This window comes from Drosophila mauritiana, chromosome 2R (assembly GCF_004382145.1).
Source record: "Drosophila mauritiana strain mau12 chromosome 2R, ASM438214v1, whole genome shotgun sequence".
Classification (NCBI taxonomy): domain Eukaryota; kingdom Metazoa; phylum Arthropoda; class Insecta; order Diptera; family Drosophilidae; genus Drosophila; species Drosophila mauritiana.
The window spans coordinates 3,317,426-3,332,751 of record NC_046668.1 but is presented as its reverse complement, the minus strand read 5'-3'; the positions used below and the strand labels follow the sequence as shown (position 1 = coordinate 3,332,751).

At 35.1% G+C, this 15,326-nt stretch overlaps 2 protein-coding genes across 6 annotated transcripts in view; one reads left to right on the top strand and one right to left on the bottom strand.

Moving 5' to 3' along the window:
- Positions 1 to 10,643, bottom strand: part of LOC117137015 (dipeptidyl peptidase 4) — a 128,009-nt gene extending 117,366 nt beyond the window's left edge. Inside the window, exon 1 of one of the 5 annotated variants that reach the window (XM_033298212.1) lies at positions 9,949 to 10,643. The gene's annotated coding sequence lies outside the window, so the exon portion shown is untranslated. The remainder of the gene's footprint in view (positions 1 to 9,948) is intronic. The other 4 variants (XM_033298207.1, XM_033298209.1, XM_033298210.1 and 1 more) reach the window with 4 other exon arrangements.
- Positions 10,644 to 12,789: 2,146 nt separating this feature from the next.
- LOC117137016 (trithorax group protein osa-like) lies at positions 12,790 to 13,359 on the top strand. The gene is made up of 2 exons (XM_033298213.1): positions 12,790 to 12,815; positions 12,997 to 13,359. Exon 2 carries the CDS (start codon positions 13,009 to 13,011, stop codon positions 13,294 to 13,296), a length of 288 nt encoding a protein of 95 aa, XP_033154104.1. The 5' UTR covers positions 12,790 to 12,815; positions 12,997 to 13,008; the 3' UTR covers positions 13,297 to 13,359.
- Positions 13,360 to 15,326: the final 1,967 nt, after the last annotated feature.

The window sequence follows — 15,326 nt, the reverse complement described above, 5'->3', positions numbered from 1 at the left end:
GACACTAGAATAACAAGATGCGTAACGCCATACGAAATTTTTGGCACACGATTTTTTCGCCATGGCTCTAGAGGTGGCTCCAGGCTCTTTCGAGTTTTTGTTCGAGAGAGAAAGAGCGGAGAGCGCTACATCGAACAGCTCTTTTCTACGCATACAGTGATAGCAGACAACTGTATGTGTGCCCACGTATGCTCATGCATTGTAAATTTGACAAAATATGCCCTTCACCTTAGAAGTTCTTAGACTTTAAATCTATATTATTTTTTATCAATTGGCACCATGTAAAAAATTCTTTCATTGCCTTAACGTTATTATTATTCAAATATTGCTTAGAAATGGTAATTACAGAATCTATGTACATAATATACCAAAATAAATTTCACAAATGACTTTATATTAGAATATTTGTCATTAGAGTATTCAGCTTCCGACGTGGGAAAAATTAATAAGGCAATGATTGTTGAGTGCTTGTGTCCGCACTTCGTGCCTCCAGAAATGACTTTTGCAACAAACTGTTTTTAGATTTTTATTCATTTTATAAATTTTTATTACTTAAATTTTTAATACTTCGGAAAACTAAAGGCATCATCTGATTTTTTTTAATATTTTTAAAATACACATCAAATTTCTTGAAATATTTTTAAGAACAATAAAAAACAAATGTGTATAAAAAAATTTATTGTTGAGCATTAAGTGCACAAAAAAAACAAATGTGTATAAAAAAATTTATTGTTGAGCATTAAGTGCACAAATAAAAGTAATGCAGTTTTTTTTTATTTTTTTTAAATACACATCAAATTTCTTGAAATATTTTTAAGAACAATAAAAAACATATGTGTATAAAAAAATTTATTGTTGATCATTAAGTGCACAAATAAAAGTAGTGTTTTCTCATTATGGTTTTATATATTATATGTATATATTACACATAATTAATTACCAACATAAATATCAATATGTAAACGGTAGCTAATTCGAGCGGCGATCTTAACAAACGAATTTAAAAAACTTTAAAATTATAATAGTCAGGGCGTGAATTATTAATGTTAGTTTTTTTCATCATATTGCCAAAACTACAAATGTGTAAGTTCGTTTCTTCGATCAGAACTGACTTCGGCCCGAAAATCGTCTTCTAGCACAAGTACGCACACATATACACGTTCTCGTCTATTGTTTTTACTCACACATTCCAGGAAATTTTTTTTTTATAGATTTCTGACGCTCTCAGCGTAAGCGAGCGGACAGAGAGCAATTTTGGCCGTCACCAAAAAAGTGGCTGCATAGTGCCGAACCAAAGACACTAGAATAACAAGATGCGTAACGCCATACGATTTTTTGGCACGCGATTTTTTGGCCGTGGCTCTAGAGGTGGCTCCAGGCTCTCTCGAGTTTTTGTTCGAGAGAGAAAGAGCGGAGAGCGCTACAGCAAACAGCTCGTTTCTAGGCATACAGTGATAGCAGACAACTGTATGTGTGTACACGTATGCTCATGCATTGTAAATTTGACAAAATATGCCCTTCACCTTAGAAGTTCGTTGACTTTAAATCTATATTATTTTTTATCAATTGGAACCATGCGAAAAATTCTTGTTTTGCATTGCCTTAACGTTATTATTATTTAAATAAAGCTTAGAAATAGTAATAGACGAATCTATGTACATCACAAAATAAATTTCGAAAATGACTTTATATTAGAATACTTGTCATTAGGGTATTCAGCTTGCGACGTGTGAAAAATTAATAAGGCAATGATTGTTGAGTGCTTGTGTCCGCACTTCGTGCCTCCAGATTTGACTTTTGCAATAAACAGTTTTCATATTTTTATTTATTTTATTAATTTTTATTACTTAAATTTTAAATATTTCGGAAAACTAAAGGCACCATCAGATCTTTTTATTAATATTTTTAAAATACACATTAAAGTTTTTGAAATATTTTTAAAAATAATAAAAAACAAATGTGTATAAAAAAACTTTTTGTTGAGCATTAGTGCACAAATAAAAGTAGTGTATATATATTACAAATAATTAATTATCAACATAAATATAAATATGTAAAAGGTAGCTAATTCGAGCGGCGATCTTAACAAACGAATTTAAAAAATTTTTAAATTATAATAGTCAGGGCGTAAATTTTTATTTTATTTCATCATATTGCTACGAAATTGGCCAAAACTTCAAATAAATTCGTTTCTTCGATCAGAATTGATTTCGGTCCGAAAATCGACTTCTAGCACAACACGCACACATATACGCGTTCTCGTCTCTTGTTTTTACTCACACAAGCAAGCAAATTCTATTTTTAGATTTCGTATGCTCTCAGCGTAAGCGAGCGGAAAGAGAGAAAATTTGGCCTTCACCAAAAAAGTGGCTGCATAGTTCCAAACGAATGTATGGCCGTTACGCATCTTGTTATTCTAATGTCTTTGGCCGAACCAATGTATGGCCGTTACGCATCTTGTTATTTTAGTGTCTTTGGTAGTACAATAGATCCGACTGGGTCGCAGTACACCTACAAACCCACTTAATAATAATAATATATAAAAATAAATAAATAAAAAAATATGAGAAAACGCCTATTGTTGTCACATGTTCACTAACCTCTAAAAAAATACACTCTATTAAATACTTATTTAATTCATGTATTTTAGTTAAAGTCGAAAACATAAAAAAAAAAACTACAAAGGTGGAAGGAAGCACAGCACCACTACAAGAACCTCATACAATTAATACTAAGCACCGGGAAACAAGGAAAAGAATAAACTGCGTAACGGACACACACATACAGGTTTGCTTTTATTTTGGAAAGAATTCTCACATATATGATAATACACATTCAAACATAAACTCAAACCTGAATCTACAACAACTAGTAACCCTTGTACATGAACTACCAACCTACGATGACCACATGACAATCTTGAAAGATTTACAGAGTAAATCAGCTCCTTTTGTTAGCCTCATCAGTGGACCAATAGTGACTACAACAGTCGCTAACACCTTGACAACATAACTATAATAATAATAACTATATAACAACGCTCGTCATGTACCACGATATCATAACACCAACAATAACAATAATAGCCGCTTTATACGAGAAAACAAGATTTTAACAACAATAATAACAGACGCTTCACACGTCAACATAATCCCATAACGATAGTATGGTCATCAAGATAGAGAAACTCTGTGCAGGAACCCCTTCCACAATAACGACCAGCCAGATCAGACCAGATCAGATCAGAGTCACCAAAACAGGAACAACCATAATTCAAGCGCTCCCCTATGTAACATCAACGATGATGCAAATTTTATACTAGAAGCCTCGGGAAGCCAGTCAGTTGGCTACATAAGCAAGAAGACTCACGGATCTTCCTTGCAATTTGTTTTCTTATCACCAAAATCCATGGTGTCAAACCCTCTCAAATTCCTAATAGATACTAGATCTACTTACCCTTCATAAATCCAGCACTTATTAATAAAGAGCACGTCAAAAAACTAACCTCGGTTATCAATATCCATACTGTTCTTAGTATATATAAAATTCGGGAATATACAGATTAAATAATTTTCAAACAATTCAAAAAAATTACCAATTTTAAGTTCTTATTATTTCCATACTCCCACTTCAATGTTTTCCTAGGCATGGGTATCCTATCTATCCTAAATGCAAAAATAAACTTTGCCGAATTCATACTAGAAACACCAGAAACCGCCATCCCAAACCTCACAAGGGCAAACCCTGCAGACACATTACAAAACCTGCCACAAAATACCAAAATGCTACTTCCGCTCCCAGTAAACTTTATGCAGGGAGATTTTATATATGAAACCACCAACTTGAATAATCAAATATAACAGGCGGTTTATACACCGCAAACGCAGGATCCGTTTATTTCGAAGTCTGCATTAACTCAGACCAGATCCAAATACTTTACCTCGAGGAACTGTTACAGGCAGAAGAGTTCTCTCCATGAACCCACCAATACATAATCTGCATGTCCGCGGCAACATATACAGAACGACCGGACTACCAACAATTAAACATTCAGACGGAACACCTCAACAGCGAGGAAAATCAATACATACTCAAACTATGCAAGTCATTCAAAAGACTTTTCCACAACGAAAACGACCAACTAACGTTCTCTAACGCCGAATACGAAGTCCGAAATCAAATTTCAAAAATGCTCCAACAAAACATCATAAAAAACAGCCATTCCCCCTGGAGTGCGCCCGTCTTGGTCGTACCTAAGAAAAGTGACATCATAGGCGAAAAAAGTGACGCTTGGTTAACGATTTTCGGAAATTAAATGAGAAGACTGTCTCTGATAGATACCCTATCCCGAACATTGCAGATAGACTAGACAGCATAGGAAAGACCATGTAATTCACAACAGTTGACTTAGCAAGTGGCTTTCACCAAATTCAAATGAACCCACGAGACGAGTGCAACACGGCATTCACCGTCGGAAATGGGCATTACGAGTTCACGAGAATGCTCTTCGGTCTCAAGAACGCCCCTGCCACGTTCCATCGCGTTATGGACAATGTTTTATGTGACTTAGTCGGCAACGTCTGTCTCCTCTATCTCGACGATGTAATAGTATTCTCACCCTCACTCCAAAAACATATAGCAGATATTAAATCTGTTTTCACAAAACTCCAAAACGCAAAACTCCAAAATCCAAATCCAAAATCCAACCAAGCAAGTGTAGCTTTTTAGGGACGGAAATCGACTTCCTGGGACATATCGAAACCCAGAAAGGAGTCAAACCAAGCCACTTAAGATTCAAGCCATCAAGGACTTCCCCTGCCCAAAGACAACCAGAGAAATTAAATCATTTTTAGTAATATGGGTATTACAGGGTATTACAGGAAATTCATAAAGGACTTTGCGAAAATAACTAAGCCCATAACGAGACCTTAACGGTCTCTTGTCTAACGGCAAGAAAATCTGTAATAATAAACGATGAATTTAAACAAGCATTCGAAACGTCGAAAGATCTTCTTTGTAATGGTCCCATACTCATATACCCACAGACGCAAGTAATTATGCGATAGGCTCTGTGCTGTCACAAGGCCGCCCAGATACTAAAAAACGTAGTTGCTGACGAACCAAACCAAAGCCAAACTTGAACATAAACGAAGGCCCACAAATTATACCAATCGCTTCGCAACCACTAAATCACTTCAATTGCCAAATAAAAATTCCGTACCGGATAAAACAACCTTAAGACAGGTAGAAACACCATTTATCCATAAAGTAAGACACATAATCACAGAACCCGTACATACTTTCGACTCCGTTACAAATACCCTTCAAACAATCCAATCCAACAATTATAAAAAATTGAGATACCTGCTTAACCCTAAAATATGATAGACACCCTCATAGACCATTGATGCAAACCCCAACCGCCCCAGAGGGACCATTGGCAGTCGTACATACATATAGACATATATTTCATTGACATTTAAGCACACAATTATCGATAAACTCAACAACGTAGCGCAAGCCTACCTCCTTAGCAATAGCAATTCAATAAAATTCGCCGATGCCCTATTACAATTCATAAGTCACTATGGCGCACCAAGGAAAATAATTTTTGACCAGGAATTTTCGGGCAGTCTATTCAACGATCTCTTAACTCAATTCCAAATAACAGCTCATACAACTTCATTTCAACAATCAACGGGCAACGCTACTGTCGACAGAGTGCACTCCACCTTAACCAATCTATACAGGATAATCTTGAACAAAAGAAAGGAAGCACGCCTAGAACGCGATCATGTCCAAATATTCGCAGAAGCACTAGCAACATATAACAATGCAATACTTCCTATACCCCTTTCAAGCTCTTCCACGGAAGAACTTGCACATTCAAGAAAACAATAATATTCGACAATCACCACGATTACCTTAAGAAATTAAAGAATTTAGAAAAGACATATACCCAAAAGTTCAGGAACATTTAAGCGCGACCGCAGAAAGAAGATTGGCTAAATTAAACAAGGACAAAGAGACACCTGTACAAGTCGAGCCTAATGATACAATATTTAGAAAAGAAAACCGTGGAAACAAGATAACACCGAGATTTACACTACACAAAGTAGATTAAAGGTCAAAAGAAAAGAAAGAAAAGGTCAAAAACAGTTAAGAAAACAGTGACAGATACATAAGATAGACAAGCACTATTTAATAAATATATTATTATCAAACTAAGTAACATAAAAGCCCACATTAACAAGAAATAACACGTATTCATTATAAAATAGGATAAGACACTTTCTGATTATGTAAACGAAGTAGACGATAGCCATTAGCCAGTAAACCAAAGACACTAGAATAACAAGATGCGTAACGGCCCTACATTGGAATGGCACTATGCAGCCACTTTTTTGGTGACGGCCAAAATTGCTCTTTCCGATCGCTTACGCTGAGAGCGTAGGAAATCTAAAAATATAATTTGCTTGCTTGTGTGAGTAAAAACAAGAGACGAGAACGTGTATACGAGAAAAAAATTGAAACTGAAAAACAACTGAATCTAATGTGCATTTTAAATAATAAAAATTGTACATTTACATACATCATATTAAGTCATATGACTTAATAAATATACTAAATAAATAAAGCAAATACAAAGGAAATTATTATAACTACTGTAATTTAAAACATAAATTTTCCAAAAAGAAGACATTACATTGAGAAATAAAAATTTCATTAAAATAACACATAGAAGTAAATAAAAATTTATAAAATAAATAAAATATTAAAATTGTTTATTGCAAAAGACATATCTTTTCGCATGGTGCCAATTGATAAAAAATAATATAGATTTAAAGTGAACTTCTAATTTGGAGGGGATATTTTGTCAAATTTACAATGCATGAGCATACGTGTGCCACATACAGTTGTCTGCTATCACTTTAGCACTCTCCGCTCTCGAGCAAAAATTCGAGAGAGCCTGGAGCGACCTCTAGAGCCACGGCAAAAAAAATCGTGTGCCAAAAAATCGTATGGCGTTCCGCATCTTGTTATTCTAGTGTCTTTGAGTAAACTATACTTTAACATGACCCTTTCTCCGGCCACAGGGAAACAACATCGACCCAGCAACGAAAAACTGAGAGCCGAGACGAAATTCACCGAAGATCGCCAATACGACTCTGACGAAGGCATATGGGAGAAACATACATATACATAATTGTAATAAAGAAGGCATTCTCATTTCATACCCCAAACTGATCAGTTTCTTTTTTGAAAGCTTTCCTCCCTCGGCCAGAGGATTGTAATTTGCGCGGTTCCTTTCTGTGCGTTTCTTTTTGATGGTACATTTTTTATATGGTCGAGCGTAAAGCTTGACCGATGTATTCCAAAGTATTGATTAGTGATTTAAGCAACGTTGCCTCTCTATTTTTAAGGCGTTGAACCAGTTCTTGTGAGCCTGTTCGCTTCCATCCAAGGTCCTTTCAGTACCCATTCTACGGTCGCCATGTTTTATTTGGGTTGCAATAATAATTCAACGTTTTGAATTCTTTTGTAGATAAGATTAAATGAATTTTGTCACTTAAATTGCTTAAAACAAAGCCTTAAATCAAAGGGCTGCGCCGCTGGTGAGTACAGCAGCAGAGCGGCTTCGTTATATATTACTTATGGTTATGAATATGCTATGGAAGGCACGTTGTGTGTGCATATGCTTATGCCATTTATGTATTCATGTATGTGGCTGTATCTGGGCAGCGTTAGAATGTTGACCATTCAGAAATCGAGATTCACATAACACTTGGATCGAAGACCAGCGTATACCGCATACACTACAGTTGTTTGTACTTAAATGGTCAAAGTGCAATAAAAAAGTAATTGCGAACATCGGAATTAAATCGATTATCTGAATGCAAACACAAATTTTTGCCCTTTTCTGGCTTCAAAACAAGCAACTGCAAATATAATAGGTTTGTTTGATTGTGAAAAAAAAATAAGTCAGCTTTTTGACCAGAAAGAAATAAAATATTAAGATAGCAAGACGATGTTGTGATGTAGAAAAAAAGTTGCGAAAGCCTGAGCACCTATTAACGAAATCAAGATTTTTCCCAAATCGAAACAAGAGAGAATGATATAGTCGAGTTCCCTGACTATCAGCTCAGCCTACTGTGAATTCGAACGCGAAATTTCATCATTTATCTGGGATATCGATAAATATTGGGGAATAAAAAGAGAAAATATGTATTTACAAATTGTTCCAAAGTGTGGGCGTGACCGACTCGCCGGCTTTAGGGCGTTAGAGTGGGCGTAGTTAAAAGTTTTTTGGCAAATCGATAGAAATTTACAAGGCTAATAAAATTATGAAAAAATTTCGAAAAATTGTTTAAAATGTGGGCGTGGCGGTTTTGTACGGTTTTAGGGCGTTAGAGTGGATGTGGCAAAATTTTTTTTGCAAATCGATAGAAATTTACAATACCTTTAAAAATGTGTAAAAATTAACACATTATTCAAATGTGTGGGAGTGGCAGTTTTGTGCACAAAAACTTGTTACTTGTTGTTTTAAATTTTTTCTATCGATATACCAGAAAAATGATGAAATTTCGCGTTCGCATTCACACTAGCTGATAGTCAAGTCTTGAAAATATCTATCGATTTATCAAAAACTTCTTGCCACGCCTACTCTTACAATCACAAACCAGCCAAAACTGCCACGCTTACACTTTTAAACAATGTTTTATTTTTTTTCTTTAAACATTTTCTTTTTCTCTTGGAAAATTTATGTTTTAAATTACAAAAGTTATAGTAACAATGCCAGATCTCAACTTTATTTTATTTATAAATTGTAATAATAATGAACTTAGTTTTAGTGCTGTAAAAAATATTGCTTACAGTCCCCTGTTGACGTTTGTCGCCAGTGCGCCGTACTACATATTATTAATTATAAACATAAATATATACATATATGTATGTGAGCTATTGCTAATTAATTAAAAACATCGTTACGCATCTTGTTATTCTTATGTCTTTGGTATAGCCGTTACGCATCTTGTCATTCTAATGTCTTTTGTCGAAACTTAGCACTATCGTAGCCAATTTTCAGGGTCGCTGCTAGGTTTGTGGTATTAAAAGTGAAAAGTGAACACAGGCCTGTTTCAGATGGTTTGTTGTCAATAATTTTTGATTACTTTTTGAGAAGCAAGTTCCGGTAGTATTTCGTCTTCCTGGATGCCGCATAGGTCGTTTGAATACACTACGCCTTGGGTGGAGTTTCTTTTGTGCCCGGATCCTTTAGTTTTAATAAGTTTTTTGGGAAGACACCTCTTCGCATGTGAAATTTATGACTTCGTGATGAAAAACGAATGGTTAGATAGCTCAAGCCCGGCGGTCAATTCATTGCTGAGGTCTCAGCTTGGCTGCGGCCTAAGGTGGTCTACTTTTGTAACGGCTTCTGATTCTGCACGGATTTTTTTCTGTAGATTTGATTCATATTTGTTTTTGAGAAGAAGGGTTGCGAAGCAATAAGAATATTTCAGAACACAACCATTAGCTATTTTTAAAATTAAATTATATTGACCAAACGATATTATAATATTTGATCCATACGATTTTGCACAGATGAGTCAACATAAACTTTTACTTTCATAAACATCATACAACTTGATCCTTTGAATTCATAAATCAATGTATAACAACTTGTGACCAACTATAATTTTGTTACTAAGGAAAACAAATAATAAACAAAGGAAAACGCCTTTTAAATATACTCTGCCACGCTAATAAGTGGTTTTGTAATATGTACATAGGTACATATGGTTTTTTGTAAACGCTGGCGTGGCGTAATTTGAAATAAAAAACTTGAACTGCGTGCTTACTGGACTTGTAATCCTGATCAAAAATGGTGATACCTTAAATCGAATTTTTTTGGAAATTTATATACTGTAATCGATAGAATTTTTAACTTACCCATAATTCATGTGAGCACATTTTTAAAATACGTTTTATAATAGGACCTTGTGCATTTTAAAACACTAATATTAATTAAGTTATCACATATATCTTACAAAGTTTAGTTAAATATAGTTTGTTAACATTTGACAACCTACATTTTTCACATTTATCCCAATATTTTCTTAGACATATCCGACGAGGTCCTTTTACATATTAAGTAACAGTTTCAAATTTATTCCATATGACTATGAAATAGTTAATTTTTATTTTTCATTATTATATGTCAATATAAAATTAATTACATATTATTATATTATTTATACACAGTCAAATTAAGAATAGAAGTGTTCGCATAAATTTATCCAATGGGCATTTAAGATTTTAGGTTTGAAGCAAAGTTCTCTTTTATCAGAATACAAAGAACACATAATTTCAATAGTTTTATGATATAAAACAGTGAACTCTTTAATTATGAAAGACTTTTGCTTTTATTTTAAGATTTTGGTTTATAATATCCCTATTTACAGGGTGACATTTGTTTTTATGTGTAAATAAAAAAATACATACATACATATTCGTAATTTACTGTATTCGTAATAACGACTCTTTGTTTCGTAAGGTTCCATTTCAAAGCAAAACCTATCATAATCTTAATTTTTGGAAATTATTTCAATTTTAATTATTCCGATTTTCACTTCTGAAAGATAACTGCGGACTCTAAAGTCCCTAGACATACTTTTTATTGATTTACTTTAAAAGAATAATGTCACTTATCTAAATCCGTCAAAGGGAAAATGTTTAATTTTCATATTTTATTTTTATAGCGCTATCAGATTGTAATTAAATTAAAATTATTTTTTATTTATAAAATTTATTTGTATACTTTGTACAGAAACATTCAAATTTTGTATCAACATTTTTTTATGTATTGTACGGATGATTTTGGTTTGCGGACATTAATTGACATTAATTAATTTATTGTAGTGAGTAATAGCAACGCTTCTATTAATAACTTAAGACTCAGAGTACTATTACTCCCCTCGTCCCATCGAGTCAGGGAATGCGACCAGCGAAATAAATCCAAATCTATTTTCCAATCGAACATTTTTAGATAATAGTCTCGGAAAAAACAGCACAGCAATAAACAAATGAGTGAAATCAAACACATATTAAAAACAAAACACGAAGGATTAATTAATGGGAAACCATACGACAGAGAAGTGAAAAATGAATTAAAATTATAAAACGCAGTATTTTCAGAAAATCTAATCATATAAAGCTGTTAGATATATATGAATTTAAAAATAGCGAAACAAAATTTCTGGGACATAAAAATACAGCCGAAAGCATAGCGAAAAAAATAACAATTTTTAAAGAGGAGATCAAAACTATAGCAATCTTAGTCATTACTTTAATACAACTATTAATATAATAATTTACAGTCACAAAATAGTTAAAACAGCAAATATATATATATAATTAAATGTTTGCAATACTCATATGTGAAAAAAATATAATTTTATTTTACTGAATGATTACAATTTTTTATTTTTGTTGAAGAACACCGACCGATTACAATTAGGTCTCAAACTGAACTCTTCTAATTATTCTGATTTGATTGACGTTCAAGCCTCGGTATCGAGCTTTTCTGATATGGACTTTGGACTTACGGGATCTGATCAAGTGAAGAGAAAGAGCTTTGGAGTTGCTGACTTTAATTGTCTTTGGATTTCTCTTGGATTCAAGTGCATTCGCTCTTGGATACAAGTGCTCTTAGATTCTTATAGTTTTGTTTATTGAAATCGAATACTTTTGTTTTCGGGATTGCGGGTCCGAGCTTTGAACGTGGGGACATGACGATGGGGTGAGGGCTTAGGCAAGGAATGTTTAAATTATGGGACGGATGTTTAGTCTACCAGTGGGTGACTTATTTGGAGTTGGGAATTTTCCACTCAACCCAATCTTGAGGATCATATTATTCTTATCTGGAATCCATAAGGTACATCCGGAGTAGTGTAGGGGGAATTTGGGTATGTTGTGTAGGCATGTGCTTAAGTCTTAGGGACTTATGGATATGTCACTATATATATATTATTTATAGGTGTATACAATATTGTTATGCACATTAATATTGGCGAAGACTGTGCAATTTGGAATATAGAAATATATACACCAAATAATAGAACGAAACTTATGAAAACTTCTGCAATACTTAAAAACTTGCGGAAATATGAAAAAAATTAAATATACAAGAAATGCCAGTAGATCAAGCTATTAAAAGTTCTTACGACGGTGTAATGTTTGTAATTTTTGGAAAGAAAAAATGCAATTTATTGGCAATTCATTTTTTATACGGTATTGACAAAGACACTAGAAATTTCGCGTTCGGATTCGCACTATCTAAGTAACGGGTCGGGGAACTCCACTATAGCATTCTCTCCTGCTTTAAAATAAATTTTACGTTTTCTTTTATATGTCTAAAATGTTTTTCCTTATTTGATGCCAACTTTGGAGACACAATTTAGCGGCACCTCAGCTGTGCCATTATCTTTCTTTATCTAAGCTCCCCTCTCTCGCGAGCTCTTTCTCTTGTACTCTCTCACCTATTCGTTTGCCTTAGCGTTCTGCCGATCGCTTTGCAATTAAGTCTTTTCTCATCTTCCCGCTTAAACCAAATTTCGAGTCACTATTTCTGCCGTTTCGGTGTTGTTGCTGTTGCCATGGCTGCTGAAAATTCTGGAAACGTTACCGCTGATTCAAACAGGGTGACATTTTTAAAGCCCAAGGCGGCAGCAATTTAAAATCGACTGAAACGATTAGCGAATTCTTAATGATGTTCTAATTTTGAAGCGCTAATTTTGTTCAATGAGTTCGTTCTTCGGGTGAGTTTGGAGTTAATCGGTGAACAAACATTTAGAAAATTTGTCAACGAGCTCGAATAAGTTGATTGATACGAAATTGAAAGTGCCTTGTCTGAGAAGCTTGATGACTTTATCGTTACGCTTAAATTAAATTAAATTTAATTTAATAAATCTATTCTCTATTCGGGTGGATTTCTTAAAGCGTGTCTCGCAAATGAACTCCCATACAACTTTTGATGACGGCATTGTTTCACTCAGGAATAGGGCACCGTCACTGACCCCTCTTAACCACCCAAAATTCTCTGGAGGCTATGCTAACTTGGTCAGCATGGGTCCACCCACCACTGAGCTGCCGCAAACCCAAATGATTCAGGACGGCCAGGGTCAAGGACAGGATGCCAGTGGCGCACCGGAAAACGGTGGATCGGAACAAATATCGCAGAGCGAGAGCGAGAGAGCGGAGAGCTCTACAGCAAACAGCTCTTTTCTACGCATTCAGTAACAGCCGACAACTGTATGTTTGCACACGTATGCTAATGCATTGTAAATTTGACAAAGTATGCCCTTCACTTTACAAGTTCTTAGAATTCAAATCTATATAACTTTTTATCAATTGCCACCAAGTAAAAAATTCCTGTTTTGCATTGCCTTAACGTTAGTATTATTTAAATATAGCTTAGAAACAGTAATAGCCCTATGTACATAATATCACAAATTAAATTTCAACAATGACTTTATATTAGAATATTTGTCATTAGAGTATTCAGCTTGCGACGTGTGAAAAACTTGAGTAGACATTATGTAGTTGACATCGATTCTTAGGTGCTTATGACCGCACGTCGTGCCTCAAGAAATCAATTTTGCAGGTTGCAAATTTTTCTTTATTTTTTTTCTTTTTTTGGTAAATTAATGTTTTAAATTACAAATGCAATAATAACAATACCAGATCGAAACTTTTTTTATTTATAAGTTGAAAAAATGAGGAACTGCTTGAAATTTTGCAACGAAATCGGCCAAAACTCAAAATATGTAAATTCGTTTCATGGATCAAAATTGATTTCGGCCCGAAAATCGACTTCTAGCACAACTACGCACACATATGTATACACGTTCTCGTCTATTGTTTTTACTCACACAAGCAAGCAAATTCTTTTTCTAAATTTCTTACGCTCCCAGCGTAAGCAAGCGGACAGAGGGCAATTTGGGCCGTCAACAAAAAAGTGGCTGCATAGTGCCAAGCCAATGTATGGCCGTTACGCATCTTGATATTGTAGTGTCTTTGGTTAAGCCACCTTACGCCATAACACAGCTCACCTTCATAGAGTGCGGATCAAGAAGTGGGCCAGGGTCCACTTAGCGGCATGATGTTCGAAAAGCCACCGCCGATTTCGGGACTGGCAATGCAGCAACAGCCCTTGCAGCAGCAGCCTCACTCGCATCAACGTCAACATCCCCATCTAGATCCGCAGCATCCGCACCAGGTGCCGACCAACCAAACTGCCTACGGGGGATACGTTTCTTCAGGAATGCCTGAAGGTAGAGAGCAGCTGGTGAAGAAGGAGAAGGGCCACTTATGCCCGTTGGGTCCATGGCGCATCTTTATGGTCCTGCGATTTGGTCGGCTGACTGAGTGCACTTGGGCACCATTGTTAAAGGATTTTACGATCCAGTTCTTTGGCTTGTCAAGCCTGCCCGGCCTGTTGACCTTGCTGCTGGAAAACTTTCTCGCCGAAATGTTCTACAAACGGAAAACAAAGGGGCAGTCCGCTCTGCTGGCGGAAGATGCTGATGACAACAGCGTAGCATCAGCAGTTACAACTCAATAAAACATATCGTTCGAAATCACAAAATAAACCTCGTCTCAAAAGACGAAGACGCAACTTTTAAACTATTTCATGTAAGATTTAATTTTTTATTTACAACTAACCCCCACAATGGATCGGTAGGATGAAGTTCGAATTTTTTCGGTGTTCGGCTTGAGGAATTGCTCAAAAACAGCCAATAATACAGCTAATATTAGCTGAACATTGTTATTGTTTTCGTATTTGGTCGAGGTGCTTATTCCACCGTGGGACCTGAATAAAGTGTGTTTGCTGCAGTTTGTGGAATGGAAAACTTTGCTTGGCTTCTTTGTTTACGTTTTGGGAAATAGTAGTTGTTTGTTGGGTAAGTATGTAACATATAACTTGAACACTTAGCCTGCACTTCTCCGTTCTTATTTTTCCCTTGATCAGCAAAAGCTTTCCGTCTTTTCTAGAATCTGTATGCTCAAGCTCAACCTTCTAGTTTTTATAGTTGCTGAGATCTCCACGTTCATATGGACAGACGGATATGGCTAGATTGACTCGGCTATTGATCATGATCAAGAATATATATACTTTATATAGTTGGAAGCTTCCTTCTGCCGGTTACATACTTTCAACGAATCTAGTATACCCTTTTACTCTACGAGTAACGGTTATAAAAGGGTCTGTTGAATTTTTGTGATATGCTTTTGGAAATAGGGTCGTGATAATAGGAATATGGTCGCTA